This window comes from Mesocricetus auratus, unplaced genomic scaffold, assembly GCF_017639785.1.
Source record: "Mesocricetus auratus isolate SY011 unplaced genomic scaffold, BCM_Maur_2.0 Super-Scaffold_4256, whole genome shotgun sequence".
Taxonomy (NCBI): Eukaryota; Metazoa; Chordata; class Mammalia; order Rodentia; family Cricetidae; genus Mesocricetus; species Mesocricetus auratus.
Window position 1 is genome coordinate 61,244,239 of NW_024429182.1, and position 21,907 is coordinate 61,266,145.

At 46.3% G+C, this 21,907-nt stretch overlaps 1 protein-coding gene across 1 annotated transcript in view; it reads left to right on the top strand.

Moving 5' to 3' along the window:
* The window catches only part of Tcerg1l (transcription elongation regulator 1 like), a 184,584-nt gene that overhangs the window by 109,094 nt on the left and 53,583 nt on the right, over window positions 1-21,907 (top strand). The window contains exons 5-6 of the mRNA XM_005064264.4: window positions 10,583-10,677; window positions 14,359-14,447. Coding sequence (XP_005064321.1) covers window positions 10,583-10,677; window positions 14,359-14,447 — 184 coding nt within the window. The remainder of the gene's footprint in view (window positions 1-10,582; window positions 10,678-14,358; window positions 14,448-21,907) is intronic.

Below are 21,907 nucleotides of genomic sequence, written 5' to 3' on the forward strand. Positions count from 1 at the left end.
TTGTCTCTTCCTGTGGATAGCAGGTCATTCACTGTTGTATCCATCTAATCAGCTACGCAGTATTTATTGGGCAATTAATGTATGTCAATCACACAGTTGATTTATAATTGATTTAAGATTAAGAGACATGGCTTCTGCTTCCAGAGCTCACAGACATGAGATGGGTCCTTTATGTGAGATGCACAAGAATGTGCAAACCGTATTTAAAATCGCACGGGCAGGAAGGACTGACTGTAGTCAGTGAGGCAGCTTGGACGTCAGGTTTTGAGGGGATGCGAGAATGGGACCCTCTGTTGAGAAGAGGAGGCCTTTGCCAGGCAGAAAGGGAATTAAGTCCCCAGAATCTGAGCCATGGAGGCACAAAGGAGCAGTGTGGTGGATCACAGGGACAATTCGCTCTTCCTTCCACTTGATGTAGAAGTGATGGGGGGCATAACCTGCTCAAGAAGGGTGACTGGGCCTCACCTGTAAAATGAAATTGTGGAAAGAAATGCTAAGATCAAGACTTCTGTCTCCCAAAAATGAAGAACACAGTAGCCAATGATTTTAATCTGCTCTGTAGTCAACACACGGTCCTCTATGTGGTCCAGAGGTCTAGGGAGCTCAGGTCTCCAGCTCGTATTGAGGAGCGGAGCAGGGAGCTATAATGGCAGAGATGGGGGCAGTGTCACTCTAGAGAACCATGATCTTGAACCCTCATGGAGGAGGGAGGGCTGTGGGCAGGGATGAATTCCTGAGAATAAGGTCTGGTGAGGACAGAATGGAATTGGCTTCTAACCTGCAGAGGTCAGGGAGAGCCAGAGAAGGGCAGGGGAAGCCCAATGTCAGGTTTGCAAACACAAGTGTTAGTTTGTGGGCCAGAAATCTCAATTTTAGTTTGTCAGGGAGTGAGGAATCCCTGGGGCACAGTGCAATGCAATAGTGGAAAGATGGATCCTGGAGAAGTGCTGTGTTTTCCAAACAGAGGGTCTTGTTTACCAGAGACTTCATAGTATGTTAGAATCGATCACTTTAAATTTTTAGTATCACTAAATGAAATGAGCATTAAAGTTGCAAGTTTCCTGAAAAATTTCTATAGCCTCTAAGGTGATCAAGTCTCTGCTGTGGTTCATAGTGTTAGGACACAACCACTTTGGGCCTCTTTCTCCACATCCTCCAAAAAGTACCATCCTTGACATACAAATGCATTTTTCTTGGCTTTCATGACAGGGTGGCTTCTTGATGCTTTGGCAGAAGATTGTTCTTCCAAATGATGGGTAGTTGGTCTGCTTCAGTGCCAGCCCAAATCAGATGGCGTGGCCTGATGTGACAAATGAAATCTGTGTGCATAGAACCATTCCCATCCTTCAGTGCAGGACCCACGATCCCAAGTCTGCATTCTTTAAAGGTTATGTTTGCCTTAAGCTAATTAAAACCATTTGTATTGAATGACTGGGATAGCTTGCCTTTTGAAAATGGAGAAAATAACTGAAGAAGTTGGTTAAGAAAGTCTGAGTTAATTTCGTCAACTGAGCCGGGAACTGCGCTATTAATTTTATTACATCTAAATGCTAGAATAAATCAGTTAGGTGAGGATTGCATTTCCATGTAGATTAGTCCTACAGAAGTCAGCACCGACTCAATCTGAGCTCTCTGGAGGAGAGTGGCAGGCACAAGCTCAAGCAGCAGGCCTGTAAATCAAAAGCTACTCACTGAACCTGCACAGAGAACCCAGTGTTCTCCTGAAAGCACCGTTGGGTCCATCACGTGGGGCTGCCAGCACAGTAAGTACTCTCGTGCACTGGGCTCAGACCGCCAAAATATCTGTTCATTTAAATCATGCAAATGCAGTGCCCTAGGATGAATTAATCATAAATCCTGATTTATGTCTGAGTTGTGTTTAGATGTTTGCTCCTACTTTATCAGCTCATTGAAGTTCTTTCAGTATGAGGCCCCCAGGAGAAGCCAGGCCGTGAAGATACTGGCCTTGGGGTACATAAGACTAGCTTGAATGGATTTTTTGGTCCAATAGGCACTAGAGCCCTGTATCAAGGACACCAACTGTGTTGTGTGTCATATGGCACTGTGGACTTAGCCTCTTGCCCCAGAGCCATTGTCCTGTTTTGTAGTAGGAGAAATGGAAACTCAAAGGAGAAAAGCAATTACCCTTCCTGGCTGCCAAGTGGCTGAGTTGGGCTTTGACACTTTGCCCATCTGACTTCAACTTGAAGCCTCCAGTGGAGCCCAGATCTCTCTCCGGAAATGGTAGCTACTGTCCCAGCCTGCCGGCTGACTTCTCAAATCAGGCAGATGGCGACCAGCATCTTTTATCTGATCCAGCTGCAGCTCTCTCCTTCTTTCTCCTTGTCTTCGCACCCCTCTTCCTTCAGGTCCTGGCAAAAATACTGTAGGATTCTCTCCCTTGGTGACCAGAAAGCTGAAGATGCCAAGGCCTCAGAGTTATGGGCTGAGGTCCAGTGCTGGAGAATACACCTTTCCCAATCTGAGGTCTCAAATCACAGGAAGTATCTTTGTGAAGATAGCACACGCCTCAGATACTCAGCAACACTGTCATCCTGGGAGGTATCCGCATAGCTTAAACTGGGATCCACTCTGTGGTTATAATTACCTCATTCTAGGGATGCAGCTGTAACAAATCTCTCTCGTGTGTTACGATTGCTTTAATATTGAATCCTATTTTTGCAAAATGTTCCTATTTGATAAAATGTAATGACACAATTTAGAAAATGAATATATTTAATCATGCCTTTCTCTCCTATATTTAGCTGAAGGTTATATAAAAAGATACTTTGAGGAAGTTTTAAAATATGAAGTGACAAATGCCAGTATTTGAGTGTTAGGACAGCCACACTTAGTTTTAACTTTGTCAAAATGCTCCTTGAGACTAGCAAGGTCTCATCTCTTCTGTAGACTCGTAGTGGGCAGTAGACAAGGGACTTAAAAAGTCTTCAGTGTTTTCAGGGGCTGGCAATTTGGTGTCAGACACCCAGTTGATGTGTTCTTTCTTGGAGATTATTACTCCCCCTCTCAGCAATTCTTAGGTACCTTTAGGAGTCTCTCTCTCTCTCTCTCTCTTTCTCTCTCTCTCTCTCTCTCTCTCTCTCTCTCTCTCTCTCTGTGTGAACATATTAATGAAAAGAGGCCATGTTTGGGGGGATGAAAGGGAAAGGAAAATTATATATTATTTTATAATCTCAAAAAATTTTAAAAAGTCTTCATTATGACCATAAAGCTTATTTATATTTTATTATATTTGCAATGTGCTGTGTAATATACAGTACACTGTGTCTTATGCTCTGGAAGTACCTGACTCATAGTTCCACCTCTCACGGCCCTCATACGGCCGTCTGCTTTACTTGTGATAGAGATAGGCAGGGATAGGTATTTGCAGTAAGACATGACAGTGACAGGGCACAGACTGAAAGACAGAGCTAAAGCCGTATGAGTGGAAATCTTGGGGACAGTAGCACCCAGGTGCAGTCTTCTTGAGAGTGTGTAGGAGGTGGCACACACTTATGTCTGTGAAGTGGGTACCACAGAGCTACTGGCATTGCTCTGTTTTCTAGTTACACGATTAACTGTGGCTCTCTGGAGTATAGTGCCATTGTCCCATCTGTTGACTCTGATTTGACTTAATGAAGGAGAGAAATAGCAAGTGAGGATCTGCACCCCCAGAGCATTTGTAATGTGATGGATACCTCTGATGGGGCCTGGAGATCCCAGGGGCCCTTGAGATGGGTTTAGATAAAGGTGGCATAAATTCTTACTTGAAAGCCTCTCGTTCCCCCTAGCTGGGCTTTGATAAGTAGGATCGCAGGCATCTCACGCCTGGCTCTGAGTGGTTTTCAGACAGCTGGAAGATCAGCAGACTTGGGTGTGCTCAGGGGAGAGGACGAGAGAGTGCTATGGGAACAGGAGTTGATGTGCTGGTCTGCAGAGAGTGCATCGTGGTCTGCTTAGGAGAGAGGAAGGCAACAGCGCGCTGGGAGAAAGGTTGGCAGTGTTCTGTGGAGCTGGCAGTGTGGCGCTGTGTGGTGCTGTGTGGTGGGCTGAGTATGAGCTGTGGGGGACTCACCCTTCAGGCACCTAAGCTAACACCCTCTAGTGATCTGTGAAACAGCTGGTGTTACAGGTCCTGGGAGAACAAACAGGAAGTTTGCAAACACCCTGGAAGCAAAAGGAAGGGAGAGACTTCACAATTGTCTAGTGGTGAGGAAATACTGCTATCCCACTTCTGACACCAGCTGATGAGAAATAATGCTATCTGAAAAAGTTCCAAGATACTTATTGAATATAGAAGTTACTTACAGGGAGATAGGAGCTCTGGGAACGTGGCTAGCTTCCAAGAGAGAGAGCTTTTACTTTTCCTTTTATATCCCACCTGTCCCACATACCCGTCCACGCCTCTGGGGTATGGACACTATTGTGGGTTCACCTCTGCAGTCTAAGAATGTAGAGGCTGAAAGTTCAAAATTAAAAATGGTCACCATTCTGGGGATACATCTACAGATGAAAAATAAGTAGGAACTGACCTTAAATCAGAGCAGGGGGCTGGAGGACTCTGTTATCCTGGTGTGGATCCTAAAAGGAAAAGGTATAACACTCTCACCTATGAAGCTGAAACCTAATTAATTGTGTCCATAAGAGTGTATGTGTCCATCTGTATATATATATACATGCATCTGTATGTGTGTATATCTGTGTGTGCACATGGGTCTGTGTATATGTACATGCATCTGTATGTGTATACATCTGTGTGCACATGTGTCTGTGTACCTGTGTATCTATATTTGTTTCTGTGTGTATATATGTTTCTGCATATGAACCTGTGTGTAGACACATATGTCTTTGTGTCTGGACCCTTGTCTCTGTGTAAACTTGTGTGCACACATGTGTCTCTGTGCTTGTGTCTGTATGTCTGTGGGTGTGTGTGTATGCGTATGTATCTATTTATGTGTGCCCATCACCTGTGTACAGCATCTGCATCTTAGAGAGTTGGAGAATTTCTCCCACTCTCTGGACCAAGTACTAAGGGACAGCTTTGAGGATCCTGAGCTTCCCAGAACACCAGCTTCCTGGAGTGGAGCACAGCCTCTTCAGACTCAGAGTGCATCTCTGATTTCCTTCTCCCACCAGCTGTGAGGCAGCACTGTCTTGAATGGTGGGCATTGCTTGCATAACCCAGCTTGTGACTGTAATGGACTTAAGCTTTTTTGGGAAAACTGCTATATTTTTCAGGGTCACATGGATCTCCCTCTTCCTGCCCCTTCCTATCCAAAGCTGTGCTTCTGTCTCTTCTCTAGGCCTGCCTCTTCTCCATCCTCAACCCATTTGTCCATCCTCTTTCCTACTGTGGCCAGGTCTCAATGCTGCCATGTGCTGACCCCAGAGCACTCACAAGATGTGTGCTTTCTTACAGGAATGGTCTAATTTAATGTTTCTGCCTTTAAAAATCTCAGCTGTATGGGGGAGATTGGAACTTTGTTACTCTTGGAATTGTGCAGGGTCAATCACTGTCCATTAATTTACCTCTGAACGCAAGCTTGTGCAGGCTAGAGAAGTAGGCTGGAAGCTGACTCTGCAGTCAGTGTCTGTATCCAGAATGCACATGCTGTCCACTTCTGCAGCTCACAGACTGCATCTGACTCTGCAGTCACTGTCTGTATCCAGAATGCACATACTGTCCACTGCCTCAGGGCATAGCAGCTCACAGACTGCATCTGGGGTGGGTGGCTACAGTGCCCTGGTGGCCTGGGAACCGCTTTTTGGGTAATTGTAGCATCATCCAGTACTCTCATGGATACTGACACGTGGATACAGTATCATCAAAGAGCCTAAGTGTGTCTCAAGGTCTCCTCTCTTCCTGCTGTCCCACAGTTACAGTCTCCTTCATATAGCTGGCATGGTGGTAGGTAATATTCCTGCATCCATAACTTCATGTGGTTTACCTGCATCAGACAGCAAGACTGTTTCAGGTTATGGAATGCTCTAGGGAGACTGACCCATTACCTTGTAGGCTAGTCTGTCCAGCTGTGACATAGGAGACCCCCAAAGGCAAGTGGAACAATGGAGGAATGGACAAACTGGTGTCTGTCATAGGTTGGGTCACCCTTCAGGGTTGGGATGGCCTTACAGTCCTGGATCCCCACACCCTGAGGAAGCTCAGCCCTGCCCTCCTGTCTGAGTGTTTTACCACCTCATTGGCATAAGAAATTCTAAGAAAATAAAAATGGGTGGAAAATCAATTCTCTCTGTCACTTGTCAACTCTGAAATCACAACCTGTGAAAATTTAGGAGGACTCAGAAGTGATTTGTGTTGCCACGAAAATGATCTTCAGTTTTGTAGAACTTTGTGAGGTCCCTGAAGTCAAGCTGAAGTGTCGGGAGATAAAGAAGCTATAGGATCAGCTCACAAATGGATTCCAGGAGCCCAGGAGTGTCCTCTAGTTGGCTATAGGGCTTGAGCAGAGCTTGGCAGTGACTTCATAGAGTGGTGGCTGCTATCCTGTCATTTCCTTCCTGGGAGGAGGTCTCTGAGGACAGTGCTAGTGTGGCTATCCTTGTGACCCAAGCCTTCCTTTCCTGGCAGAGCTTGTGCTTGACCTGTGCATCCTGGGATGGGCTCCCCAGTCAGGTGCTGAGCTCCTTGTCCTGTTCTTAGAGGTGTGCGTCAGGACAGTTCTGTCCCCTGCCTCCATGCGACTGGCTCCTAAATTCCAGATTTGATTTTTGGCTGCACCTCCAAGGTTTCTGTTCACCGGCCAGCTGTTAAAGCTCCCATGACAACTGATAGCATCACTTCCCACCCCTCTCTTCACCAACAAGGGGCACTGTGCAGAGTCCTGTAAACAGTAAGCCAACATGTGCCAGCTCCTGTGACTTCCACAGCTCTGGCTCCTGTCCTCCAGGCTACCTTGTCACCATCCTATTTCTCTTGGCCCTCAACACTGCCAAGAAGAAAAATCAAACTGGAAGCCACTGGGGAGCCTTCAAATCAGTGTCGGGCTTGATCAATAGACAGATTTCAGAGAAGGCATTACCATCATGCCTTGCTCCTAGGTGGAGATGTATCCTGCACTCTCCCAGGTACATGGGGGCCTGAAGTCTTACAACTTGTTGATTTTCCTCCATAAAGTAGCTCTTTCTGCCACTTCAGGGAGTCCTTTATGATGGCATCATCGGAGTCTGTGGAGAGGCCCAAAGCAAAGAGTACTTAAGCATGTCAGAGTGGACCCTGCAAGTGGCCTACAGAGAGCTGTAGAGTAAGCACTTCCACAGTGGAATGGCTGCAGCGCAGACCCAATTATGTCTGGGGGCCCAAGGAGCTTCCTCCATGAGCCTCCACAGGGTCTGCAAAATCAATGGCTGTTAAAAAGAGTTGGCAATTAAGAAAACTATGTAGGGAAAGGCAAGACATTTGTCACCGGTATTCAGGGGATATGTGTCTGCCATGAAGGGCTTTAAAATGATCATCAAAAATATTTTCTCCAAGAAGCACTCAAGAGGACCAATATAAACCCATGAATCTCAAAGGCTAGCCTTTAAAATCTGATCTTTCCAAAGATCAACTGTTTCCCGTAAAATAAAGACTTCAGCATGCCTTCCTAAGATAATGGGGGGATAAATGCAAACCATGCTTTCTTTGTTCAAGAATAACATTACAGACACCTGGCCTTGCTGCCAATTCCACTGACTTATTTGGCCAAGAATATTAATTTGCATATCCTCAGAAGATGCATGGATGTCTTTCTCCATGACCACTGTGTTGTAACCATTGAGCATGCAGTGTAGAGGCAAACCCAGCCTTGCTCCTTTTTTGCAAAGTCTGTCCTGTCTTGTTCTGTACAGCTTGCTCTTTATGACATGTTGGATAAAGTCCAAACCAAATGGCTTGTGGCTCATTCTTGGGTAGTAAAATCTCATCCACTCACTTTCAGTCACAAAATAGGTCTCAGCTCAGTAATTAAATATGTGAAGTCCATAGCAGTAATCAGAGCATCCAACTTCCCTTGAAGTTTGGCTTTTCTCTCCCCATATCTGAGTCTGCTTTCGGCTGGGTCACTGGGCAGGAGTCAGTCCCACTTGTCCTTGCCTCACTCTTCCTCACCCTGAATATGAGGGCTGCAGACAAGGTAAAAAAGCAGGCGTCCCAAGGCCCTGCCTGGCCAGCTCTGGTGGGGGAATTCTTGGGACACTGTGTCTTTCTCACAAGAGCTACCTGTTGCTGCTCCATCTCTGCACGTCTCTGCAGTTTTGTTGTCACGGTGCTCTGGACACAGGTCCATGTATTTCTCTGACCAGCCTAGACCTCCTGCTATGTCTAGTCACACCCGCAAGGACCTTAGCTCAAATCTTTGTTCATACCCTTTCTTTGGGTGCAGGTGAAGCAAACTAAGATTTCCATACCTGTCTATAAGTCTCTGAACAAACTGTGCTTTGCTCTCCTATGCTCCAGATGCCTAGATTGGCCCCATAGCTGTCTCTTATAAGGTGCAGCAATGACAGGGATGTGCTTTGCCCGTCTGACCACACCTGAGTCTTGCTAGTGATATTTAGGATGGTGACTACTCTTCAGAGATCATGATATCCCACTGTGGGAGTTTGCAGCCCCATCTTGACCTCTTAGGTAGGTGGACTGAGTTCAATATCAACTGCATCCTCACAGTGAGACCTACACTTTTCAACAGCAAGTGGGGAGTTTGCTGGATTGAAAACATACTCAGTTGTCAGGTGCCCAGAGAAGGCATAGAAGCATCAGGCCTTGTTCTATCCAAGGGGCAATGTCAATGACAATGAATCTGGAAGGTGTGAAAAAGCGAGGATTCCAGCTACTAACAACTGAATAGCCTCGTACCTGCTTTATTTATGCCTCAGAGCAGCAAAGTTCTGTCAGCTTGACTCTTAAGACCATTCAATATCTACTGTGGGCAGGAGAGAACAGGTAACAGGATGGAGAGTGTAGACAGGCAGACTCAGGGCTGACATCAAGGTTCATCTATTACTGTACATTTTAAATGCGATTTTTGCCCTTGGGAGTTACAAAGCCAATGGTCATTTCTCTCATCCACGTGCTCACTCTTTCTTTACTCATCTGCATGGCCCAATCCACTAACCTACAGAGGGTGCAGTGTTGTCAGTATGCATGGTGTTGGCAGTGTACAAGATATTTGTCGTGGTAGATTAAAAAGATTGCAGGTAAAAATGACAAGATGGTTCCCTGCTTTGCCCCACCTGCCCCATCCTCCAGGCTCAGATGTTTTAGCAGAGGGCACCAATGGTCACCAGTTTTGCATGTGTGTGTTTGCAGGCATGTACACATGTGTGCTTATGTATGTGGCATGCATACCCACATGGGAAGCTATTTCTTCCATCTCCTACCTTTCCCTCTGTGACTTCCCCAGCAGAGGTTGATGTCAGATGCTCTAGATATATCTTGAGAAGCAGAAGTTTCCCAGACTCATGTCTCTCAAACCAGGAGAAGTCTGTTCCTGCTTCTCTGGTGGGTTCTCTTCTGTTGGGCTGGTGTGTGGTTGGATAGTTTGGCATCTCTTTCTATTCTTGGTGTTAAAACAGCCATCGGTGCACTGTATTTTACTGGAAGCATTTTCTCTGGGTTTTGAGCCATTGGAAAGCTATAGTCTGGAAAAAGAAACGTTAAACTTTAACTTGGTTTTCATTCAGGGCTTGCCAGATTATAGAGAGAATATTCTTCTCTATTGCTTTGCTCATGCAATTATTGTTCAAAATATCATACACGCCAGGCCATGGAAAACCTCTTACCCATTAGATGATGAACAAGGGATAGCTAGAGGTATGGCAAGCTTGGAGGCCTTTACATACCCATCAGGGATGCTCCATGGTGTCCATGATGGGCATTAGCTGTCAAAGATTTATTGAGGTTAGTTCTATGTCACACGTTGCTCCTTGTCCTTTCTGGGCAAGGCCTGGGTCCTGTACATTTCTAACACAAGTAGACTGGCCACACATTCTACAGACTATGCTGAATTCAGGTCCACATGAAGTTTGATGGCACCAAGGAAGCTCCTGACTGCCCAGGCATGGGATGCAAAGGGAAAGCAATAGCATCCAGATTTGCAAATGGGCCATCTGGACTGAGTCATGGCAGTAGCTAACCATTTGCTAGTAGTGTTCTTAGACTCTCCCACCATGTGCTGACTCACCAGCAGGACTGTTCCAATCCTGGGTGGTTTTTTATTGGGGGCACACTTCATGAGATTCTTCCTGGGATTCTTCATCTAAAGGGTTCTAGGGGAGAGAGTAGGACTAGCCAGCATCTTCAGGGAAAGGCCAAAAGGAGGGCTTCAGGAAGTCACAGAAACAGATGTTATGGGTAGTCCTTGATTGGGTCAGGAAGGGGACCAGGTGAGAGACCCATGTCTCTGAGGCTCAGTGTCAGGGTAACATTGTCATTAAACAACAGCTGGAAGGCCAGATGCCAGAGTCTTCCTGTAGACTGGTAATCAGTTTGGCTTTTCAAAGCCACATTTTATCTTTGCTCAGTTTTTCAAATCATGCTGACACGACAAATGGAGTACTAATGACCATTGTTTTGGTCCCACAGAGAGAAGCAAAGAGCTCAGCCGTACAACCCGTCCTCCTGCTCTGATGCTACGTGCCCCAGAGAGGAAAAGCCTGGCAGGAGACAAAGAGGATAAGGTAAGTGTCAACCTTTGGAGTTTTATAGAGGCACAATCTACAGGTGGATGATCTGGGGCTGAGAATCCCTCACATGTTTCTCAGAGGCATTTATGAAATGGCTTGGCCAGTCTGCCCTACACCACAGCTGAATCCAGGCTGGCAACTTCATACCAAGAGGCAGAGCAAACCCCAAGTAGAGTTCATGGATGGGATCCTGTGGGAAGGAGCTTGGCCTCCAGTGATGTTCACACTGCATCTGTTTTCAGGTTGAAGAGAAGACATGTGAGGGGCAGGCTTCTGCTGACATGCAGTTCGAAGTTAGGTTCTACTGTTAAAGAAATCCCAAGTCAGGGCTATTTTTCTTTAAATGTTGACATTTTAGGTCATTCTCTTCACACATTTGTCAAATGGCTACACAGTCCTGCTTTTGGATAAACTGGTATTTCTCTATGTCACTACACTTGAGAATAACGAATTGTAGGGCACCTGACCTCATCAGGCTGTCCTGGAGCCTCTGTGTTGCAGAACAGAAAGTGTCTTCCTCTTTTCTTTTCTCAAGTGTCCCTATCTCATGCCCCCTGTTCTCCCTGACCCATGCTCCCCAGTTAGCCTTACCCCTGGACATAACCACCCTGAAGCTCACCCACTTCTTCTTAGCCACCTCTAACATCAGTGTTGAGTGGTGAACACTAATCACAAGCACGTGTGGTGCAGATTAAAACATGTTCTGGTGCGTAAGTTTTCCAGAAGAAATTAGCACATCTCTACCAGAGTTACATATTAGCTACGCAGCCTGCCTCTCTGGTACCATCCATAAATATTGGCTTTATCACTGGATTCTGCCAGTCTGATTCACTTTTATTACTTCCTTGTCAAGCAGGAGTTTTACACCGTGATTAGCCATTTTTATCACCAACAGGAAATCATAACCAGCATGTGCCTCATGAAGAAGATCTTGGTAATTAGCAGGAGAGGATCCTAGCATTGCCAATTTTAGAAGTTGGTCCCATCACAAATTACACTCTACCATATTTACTTGAATAATTTGGTACTCAGAACTTCCATGTTGAGTTCTATTGTTCAATTAACTTCCAAATGAAAATCCCCTCCAGTTTTCCTAATTGGATTAGCAATATAAACCCTGGTATTAATATATATACACATATATATTTGTTAAGACAAGTGTTTCTTAATACTCCCTGTTAAGCTAATTATTTATCCTGACCTTATTTTCTCGCAGGAAAAAAAAAGATATGTTCTACTTCCAGAAAGTTCTTTAGAAAATTCCACAAAAGCTTTGTTCTTATACTTAAGAATGTAAGAGATAGCTGCATAAATTAAAAACCATTTATTAAATGCTGGCATCAGCCACAAAGAGTGAGGCTATGAGAGATCCCAGAAAGACACAGGATGCACACCCACACAGATGCACCATGGGTACGAACTTCAATCCCCTTCTCAGATTTATCTCCACACCAGAACAGGGCAGGTGCTTTTGTGGTCATCTGTCCCCATTCAGGTCTGTTGTTCTTCCTGGCTGGGAGGAACTGGCTGGTCACTTTATAACACTGTCAACATGAAGCAGCTTTGTATTATTAAGATTTTACCAAAGAGCTACGTTTGGCAGAGTTACCTCTTGGGGATTTCTCCTTCTTTTTATAAAAGGATTTTTTAAAAATTTAAATGATGCATCTGTGTATGGACATGTGCATGGGACTGTGGCTGCCTAAGGAGGCTAGAAGAGGGCGTTGGATTCCCTGAGGCTGGGGTTACAGGCAGTGGTCAGCTGCCCAAAGTGAGCACTGGGAACCAAATTCAGGTCTTTTGCAAGAAAAATGTGTAATCTAAACCTCTGGGCCATTGCTCCAGCTCCAGGTATAACCCTCAACTTGTAGGTCATGACCCTGGGGGGGGTCACATATCAGAAATTTTCATATCAGATATTTACATTATAATTCATAACTGCAGCAAAATTACAGTTATGAAGTAGCAACAAAGTAAATTTTATTGCCACCACAAGATGAGGACCTGTGTTAAAGGGTTGCAGCATCAGGAAGGTTGAGCACCACTTCTCTTGGCTGTTATAGTAACTCAGGGTTCTTTCTCACTCATTAGAACATTATATCTAGGGTGTCCATAGCTCAGTGCATTCCTTTCTCCCTACACAGAAGAGCGACAAGGAAATCCAGCTGTGGCTGCAGCACTGTCCTGGGCTTTGGTCTCTGCTGCCTCTGCCTCTCTCACACTGACCTCATATTGGGTGTTTCTGCCACTGGGATAACTACTGACTTCATTTAGATTGGGCTGGGCAAGTGGTCAGTCATATTTTCCTGTACATTGCTAGTAAAATCAGGTTCTAAAATGTCAAGGTGGCACTCAGTTTTGTAACCCTAAACTGAGAACATGTTGTCATTGGAAACAACACCTGCCTTTTATCTCACCTGAATAGCCAGATAGAAAGAGAGGTCATAATCTTTGTTGTGGTCTGAGTTTAATATTGAAGCCATGCAAACTGCTGGGGGTGGGGTGGGGTGGAGTGCCATCTAGAAAAGCCCTTATCCCTAGAATTTATACTTTCAGCATTCCTTTCTTTCCTAGAAGCATGGCATCATTGTACTAATGCTTGTTTACTTTAGAAAAACCTCCTCTCTTGATGTTGCTCTTCCATGGTGGGAATTAGGCTTTAGCCCATTGTTGAATTAAGAATTCATGACTGTCTTGAGGACAGCTAAGTATGACAGCCCAAATCTTGGCTTTGGGTCCCTATTGGTCCAGAGTTTTTAATTTCAAACAAGATTGGCCTGCCCTGCCCTAGTTCCATTAAAATGAACATATAGAAGGGCCCATTTGCTGCTGTTCTGGACTGGAGAGAATAAATCTTCATTTTCTTCCACGAGGTAGACACAGCATTTGTTTTCTAGAAGAGGACAAAGAAAGTCACACTTTCCAAACCCAGCTGAGCATCAGAATCACATGTACCTTGAAAAATGACCCCTTGGGAGCTGTCTAAGCAAACTGACCCTGAAAGGTGGGGGTACACCCAACCCCAGAGCTGCCGAACCTGTTAGGCCTCTTTTCACTTAAGGGTGGCAGCTTGAGATAGGTGTGATGGCTGACATTGGAAAGCTAGTACTTAAGAGGTTGAGACAAGAGGATCACTGCAAGTTTGAGTCCATCCTAGGCTATATAATGAGTTCCAGGCCAGCCTAGGATAGATTAGGCTTGTCACTTCCTCTGCCATAATGGGCCCAAATGTCAGCCCTGGCTGTGTCTAGGATACCTTGCAGCATGGTAGGTCTCTGTCACTGTACATAGGGATTTCATGGCACAGTGACTCTTTGCCTGTGAGTCCTGAATATTATCTCAATGATATTTTTTTACCCCTGCCCCACTGATGTGCAGTGCTCTCATGATTCCCTTTTGTCTCTGGATCTGAGAGCAGACAAATGGGGACTCTAGAAACTGCCTCTTGTGGGTTGCTCTACATATATATGCAGTGAAGTCCATTGTCAATTATTCAAACCGTCTGTGACTACCCAAACGACGAGCCTCCTCTCTGTGATGTTTTACTCAGTAGTCATTGCTGGAAGCAGACTCACCTGTCTGTCTGGGGACTTGGTTACTTTCCACTTTGTTACTGGAACTGCGAGAGTGTTCAGAATTAAAACACTCATCTCTCTCCTTCTCTTTTACTCAAAGGAGCCTCCACCCGTGCTGGGAAGAGGGGAGGAGCCTTCAGCAAAAGGCAACAGACCCGTGGCCTCCACGCATGTGCCCGGATCCCCCTGGTAAGACACCTCTAAAGCCAAGAGCTGTAAAACACCGCCTCATCCCAGAGGCTGCTTAACGTCACCAGAGAGAAAGTGCATGTTCCTTAGGTGTATCACGCTTAATAAAACAAAACTTCCACCCCAGGGCAGGAATAATTCTCCACTGTTGTCACATCTACAGGAAGGAAAATGGCGCTTAAGTGATGAGTTTCTCTGTCCTGATGTGTTTGTATGAATTAAAATAGCGATGCTGCTGCATATAGATCAGCGAGAGTCAGCGGCTTGAGGTAAATGTAGCGTGCCAAGAGCTGCTAAGGATTCTCTACCCTCTGCTGAAGGAGGAGCATCGGGAAGTAACTGTTAATTAAAGCCCTGCCTAGCTCTCTCCAGCTGCCCTGAGAGGATTCCTGATCTCTGAATATGCCTTCCTCCAAAGCACCTTCCACGAGGGAGCCACAGTCTTTGGTTTTTAAAAGTGCCCTTTTCTAATGGAGTAATTTGGAACTGGGATAAAAAGGTTATTATAGTAAAAATTAGTTTTAAAACCTGACAATTGGTGTGCAATATGCATCTGGGAGGAAATGCTAAATCCAACTAAGAGAAATAGCAATGATGGCATTAGAGCAATGTGCCCTCCAGGAACAGCAATGGGGGCATTTTGGGGCAATGTGCCCTCTGAGGCCTGCAGTGGGGTTCCAGGGTAATGTGCCCCCTGGGGGCTGCAGTAGAGCCACCCAGAGATAGCTGATCCCTAAGAACAGCAATGACATGTGTCAGGAAGAGTGACTTGCTCATTGTGCAGGGTTTATTGAATTTTGTAGCCATGAGCTGGCTATCTACCCTACTTAGAGAAAGAGTATCCTTTCTCTCTTTGCAAGGTAGTGTCTGTATTGCAGCATTAGTGACCTCCTGTTCCCTGCTTTCTGCTTTGTCTCTGGGAGCGATTGGGTGCTGCTTCCCCAAGCCCACGCCCCCAGTGCTCTCAAGAGTCTATTGTTCAATTCTAACTCAAGATGCTAGATTGCAAGTTGACATCAGACCTCTGGGCTTAAAGGCTCAGTCCCGAGAGACTGTTTCATCTAGATGCTAGTCAGCAGGCAGCCTCAGCAGGCTACTCACACTCAGTCTAGCTGACTACAAATCCAGGGCTTCCCACTGCCTCCCCTCAATTTTGGTGACAATTCTTCAGAGTGACTCACAGGATTCAGGAAAGTGCTTAACTGTGATTAGCTGTGATTGCAGTTTTATTATAAAGGATGTGACTCAGGAGCTATGGGACGGAAGGGAAGCACAAGGCCCTGGGGGTGGGGCAGGGCTTAATGCTTCTGTTCCTTTTTTAGGCACCTGGCAACTGGACATATTTTCATACCTGGAAGATGCCCAACTTGCTTCTCTATTCCAATGGCAGTGTCCCTATAAAGACATATTTGGATAGGTCTTTGGCCAAGTGACTGAAGTCAGTCTTACTTCTATGGGAGGTTATGGTAGAGCTGCAAGTTCTCACAGTGGGTTATCATGATCTATGGAGACAAGCCCCCATCCTGAACACATTAACAAGAACTCAGGTGTGGTCAGAGGGGCACCTCATGCTCCTATCACTCATTAGATATCAGGAATCTCAGCAGTTCTGTGCCAGGACCCAGGGGAAAAACTATGTGCAGAAACATCCTTTGATCACACCTGGTGCCATGGTATCCATGGAGCTGCCATTGGGAGACTCTAATGTATGTGACCTTGGACACTAGAACCTACTAACTGAACCCTGAGGTTTGCCTTCCTTTGATACAGTGACACAGTGAAGAATGGGAAATGGGCCAGGCTGATATTCAGCAAGGCTCATGGGTTGTAGCTTTCCCACTCCCCGAGTGAGGATTCTTGGGCTCTGAGTTGTTAAGTCAGAATGTGAGCCTTCTTGCCTTGGGAAGCAGGAATCCCTTGACTACCACATGACCATTGTATAAATGAACCCCATCCTTGCTGCATACGTGTTTGGGAATCACAGAGTAGACCATGGTTGAATCCATTGGAATAAAACATTCTATCCCAGGAAAAGGATCACACGAGACTATTGTAGGCTTCTGAGAGTGGAGCCCACGAGTCAGGATTCTTCTAGAAGATGGGATGAACAAGGGTGTGGTGTGAGTGGGGAGGAGGTCCTTCATCTGGCTAGCTGGGTTGAGTAGGAGCATGGTTGTGAGCAGCTGGAGAGGGTTCAGGCCTAAAAGGAGGGACAGAGCCAGAGGCCCCACTGGATATACAAATCTTTGCAGTCGTGCTGCCTTGGGCTGGTGGAAGGCAGCTCCTGGCCCTCTCCTCTCTGATTGACAAGCTGATAGTAGTGGGACTGTAGCAGAGCCCATATGGGCCATGCACAGGATACCATAGAAGTACTAAACTTGTATACATGGGTGGCGGGGCTCCATTCCATGGACCAATCAGAATTAGGCATCCTCACTGGGATCTGTGCAGTGTTACAGAGGGTGAAGAGGGTGGTGCTCCCTCCCTTTGCTCTGTGTACTCCTAACTTCATTCAGTTCTGCTTAATCTAGTGTACCTTGCCTTATATCATGGCCCTTTAGCTAAGCAGGTGTGTGTGTTGGGAGATCATACCAGACTGGAGGCATGATTCTTCCTTGCTCTGAGAATAAAGGAACCTGGATATGCCTTTGAGAATAGCAGCTTCTAGTTCTCACTTCTACCATTAGTGTGACTGAGAGGGACTTTGTGGGTACCCGGAGGACAGCCTCGTTAATCCTGGCATCACATGTACGGTGTCTTAGGGGCCAGATTCTTCCTGATGGCAGTCCACTCAGGAAAGGTGCTTCTCCACGTGGGAAGCCATGATTGTCTTCCCCAGAAGTAGAGTTCCTCCGCATGTATAGCTGTGTGCATGTGCCCCAGGGATGGTGCTCCTCTTCATGGAGAGCCTTGACAATCATCTCTGTTATCTCAAGTCATTGCTGCCACCACACTGTTGGGTTCACCAATGTCAGCTTGTCCCTGGTCAGTCAGGTACTCTGGGAATCCCCAGAGATGCAGGACCATCTCCTTTAGCTATTTCTGTTCACATGTACCACTTGCAATAGTGGTATAACGGCACCCTCACCTCAGAAAGGGGCACCCACCTTGAACTAACTCCATTCAAATCACCAAAGCTCTTTGGTGGATGTAGGCAGGGTCAGGACAAGTGCCGCATGGGAGGTGGTGATACCCTCATCACCAGCTTCTATGGATGTGGATGCAATCACTGCCCAAACCCAGGGAACTCTGGGATCTCTGTCTCAGCAGTGGGAGGCTGAGGTCACAGTCACCCCTATGGCATCTCCTGGAGATACACTCATTGGCTGTGTGCAGGCCACAGTTTTCTGTTAGCACCCCCTGGGGGGCACTGTCCATTTGTTACCCTGAGACACAGACATTTCTGTGGCAGGTAGTAAAGCAGGTCAAAGGACAAGGTCCTGCATCTGGGGTCAGTGCACATCATTCTCTGTAGAAGTTGCATATGTGAGTGGGCAGCCAAGTCTCTGGGAATCACATTACAGAACCCCAGAGTTCTTCAGTCACTGCATGTAACAATGCATCAGCTAGGGTGTCAGCTGACATGACACACAGAAGAGTGACAGAAGAAACTCCAGAGGCTCCCAGAGCAAGTCTCTATTTCTAACCAGTCACCTAAGTGCTCTTCCCGTGTCCAGGTGAATCTTGTTCATTTTGGTCCCATGATGGAGCATCTCCTGCCTGGTAGGTTGATGGCCACTTGGGTACAGGACTTGACCAGAAGGATCAGTGGGAAGATATTGGCAGTCAGCATGACTCTGGTCCAGGAAGGAGACACATTTCCAGAAAAACAGATCTCAGAACAAAAGCCCCTGAGGATCCATGGCTGGGAGGTTTCCGTAGAGGCAGAGCTGGCATGGACACACCTTGGACCCCAGAGCTGCCTGGGAGGCTGGAACCAGAGCGAGCAGGGTGTTGAAAAATACTAGACAACCTGTTGCTGTTCCATTCTGTCTTCACACTTTAGCAAACTGAGCTGAAAAACAATGTTTGATAGGACTTCCAGAAAGCAAGATATCAAGTATCATGCACAGGCATGGAGGACTTTTGAGCAAAGACTGCAGGTTAAACCTTGCACTGTTTCTTGTTTGCATCCACCCTGTGCAAAACACCCAAGGGACAGGTCATGTTGAAGAAATGGCTTTAAAAGTGTGAGAGGGCCCTTCCCACAGGGTCACTCTATGCCAAAAACTAAGTAATCCAAAAGTGAGCCAGAACACCCCAAGGCCTTCATAACTCTGTAGGATAACTCTCTGTAGTCTACTTACCAAGAGATGGCCAGACAAATGGTCTCCCCAGACCCACTGGTGTAACTCTAGAAACACAAAGTCAATCCCTGAATAAGAGTGAATCCAGAGTTCTGCCCATTCTCCTCTAAGGTGGGTGCCCGCTTAACCACTGAAGATGTTTCCTGCCTCCAAATCTCCATTTCAGAAGGGCAGACAGCTCAGTGCTGTTGGGTGTTTTGAATGAACCCAGAATCTAGACACAGATTTTTTAAGATGCTGAGGAGGAAGTGAGGACTCACCCATGAGGAGGCTGAGCGTGTACCCCTGGTGTTGTTGAGGAAACTGAATCTTCTGTTTAACACGGAAATACTTTTCTTGCAATTATTGATGACACTGGGACATTTCAAAGGTAATGGCTAAACAAAGTGTAAAATCCATGAGGCTTTAGCTCAAAGGGCAATAAATGTCAACATCAATGATTAATTAGAGTCTGAGAGTCATTTTAGAGATTATGGATTTATAAATAATTAGCTATTTTCATGAAATTTAAACCATGTGTACCAAGAACATTTCACATCATTTCATTTTTATAAGAAAGTCCAGGTTGACGTTTTTCAAGTTATATCAGCAACTTATCCACAAAGTTCCTCGTGAAGTGATGAGGGAAGGGAAAGGAGTGTGCTGCCATGGTGGCAAGGGACATGGTGCTGCCATGGTGGCAAGGGACATGGTACTGTCACAGGCACCACCTCCTGCCAAGGCCGATTCCCTCATTCCTGGTTCTTGTCCTGAGAAGCACAGGCAGTTAAAGTGCTGAGTACTAGGCCAGTGAGCATGGCGTGGCGCCAGTCTGGTGCCAGGTGTCCTGCTGAACAGCCAATGGTGGGCAGTCCACATTGGGTTGGAGATGTGTTTAGGTAGAACCACTACAGGTGTGGCTCTTAGAGCGGAGTTAGCCATCCTAGGCACATTCTTCATCCCTGGTTTCATGTTAATGGCATGGCTTTCATTCTGATCTCCTTTGATAGTCTAAGAATATCACAACTATCAATTAATTGCACATAACCTTTTTTAAAAAGTAGAATAACTGGGTGTGTGTGTAAATGTTGCATTTGTTTGACTTTAAAGGGGTCTGCGTGGAAACATGTTCTTGGATGATGTTGGCAGAACGGCTTCAGAGAGAAGGGAGCGGTTCCCCAGGCGAGACACATACAGATGTCTGACTAGAGAGGAGGAGGTGATTAGGAATCACAGTTATTAAGGGAGAAGCGGGCTGGGTCAGATCAGTGCAGTGACAATTTTTCATGTGACATGTGATCACGCTCGCTCAGCTGAGAGCAAGCATCACTCTTCTTTGAGTACATACTGCTGAAGGGAAACCAAATGTCACTTTGTCCCCTTTGCATAATTGAGCCTTTTATTATGTCAGAGAAGGGACAGGTAAGGTGTTACTGCTGGGGAGGGGAGCTGAATGCTGAATTAAATGTCAAAGTGCTTAGTTATAGCAGATGGAGGAGGAGGCAGGAGGAAGCCACCACTTAGACCCAGGCTTAAGTGGCCTCTGGAGGTGGCCTCCTGGGTGGGTGGAGGGGAGGATGTGCAGCTCCCAGCTCCAGGTGCTTCATCAATCTCCATGAAGGAATACTAGAGTTCAGGAACAGTGCTAGGCCTGTAGGATCCAATGTAGCACTTCGTCTGTGATTTTGATTGAGTAGGGAGGTCAAAGGTCAGAGTAGCTGTTGAAAAAATAATAATAAGCACCTGTAGCTTGGGAAAAGCTTCGACCCTGGTAGAGAAAAGCAAAGGAGGGTGGTTTTATGCCCTCACAAGAAAGATCCTTTAGGCAGCTCTGGACCCCTGCCAGGTTGGCCTACATGGTTCCTTGGAGATAGCCTGGGTCATGTGTAGAGATGAGGGTCCGTACCCACACTCTGAAAGGCCCCAAACTAACCACTGGTCTGCTACTGCTGATTGGTCACTCCTAGAATGAGGAAAGCTAAGTAAAGGAAACAGCTAAAGATAGCTGCAACATGCCAAGGACAAAGAAGTCAAAAGGGCGAAGCCCTGTGTATGCAGGTTAGCACACCTTGAGGAACCATTCCTGTGGCCTCTCTGGGCACCACAGTAAGAAGGCATGTGAGCAGCAGGTAGGCAGGGCTTTGTCAACTCTTCCGTAGCCCTCTCTCCTCACCCCTGCCTCCTCACCCTGTCCACTCTCACCTCAGAAAGTAAGGTGCAGAGAAGAAATACATGAAAGGTGCTGAGGCTTTGCCTTCAGGAGCTGGGCCTCAATTCCATGTTACACCCTCCTTAGTGTGTGGGATATGACAGTCATGTTACATAGCTATATACATTCTCAAGCACAGTGCTGCTGACGGTCATGTGTCAGCTGCCCTTTATCCCTGTCCTGGGAGTCAGATACAATGCCTCTGGTCCCTGTGAACTCACTCTGAAGTAAATGGGGGGGGGGAGGCAGAACCAGAGTGTCTGGGTTGCAAAGCATGTCCTTCTCACCTCCTTGATCAGCCTCCATGAACCTCATGGTCCTTTTCTGCAGCTGGGCCACAGAGGCCCTGTCCAGGTCAGTGCCCTGTAGAGACGAAGCCCCAGAGAAAAACAGCAAAGGGGACAGGGGAGCTGCTTGTCTTTTGATGGCAAACCAGAGCCAGTGAGTTCCAAGCTTCATCCAGAAGTCATGGGCAGAGCATGGCGGGCAGAGTCCATAAAGCAAGAAGCCACACGTGTGTTTGTCCAGGGTTCATGGAGGCAGCAGGCCAGACTTGACTTCCCACTTTGGTGGGCTGGACAGTGGTGATTCTCCCACACCTCAGAACTTGCTGTTCAAAGGGAGACTTTATTACTAAAAATCCTTTTCCAGAACAAAACACCACCACCAGATCTCTACACAAGGGGCTTCTCAGTGTGGGGATCCTGTATCAGACTTAAATAACTCCAGTTCACTAATTGCATCCTCCGGGATCTAGGAACATTTTTTGAAAAGAGGGATATGGCTGCCATCCAGGAATTATGTGGTATGATTAGAGAAGGGAAGCTATCCATGTACTTAAAATGGGCATAAAATGAAACATAAAATTAATTTTGCATGTCATAGTCAGCTCCGTCTAGTTGAAACCAACTGGAACAAGTGGCTGGGCAGATTTCCTCCTGGGAGCCACATCTATTTACCTGTCA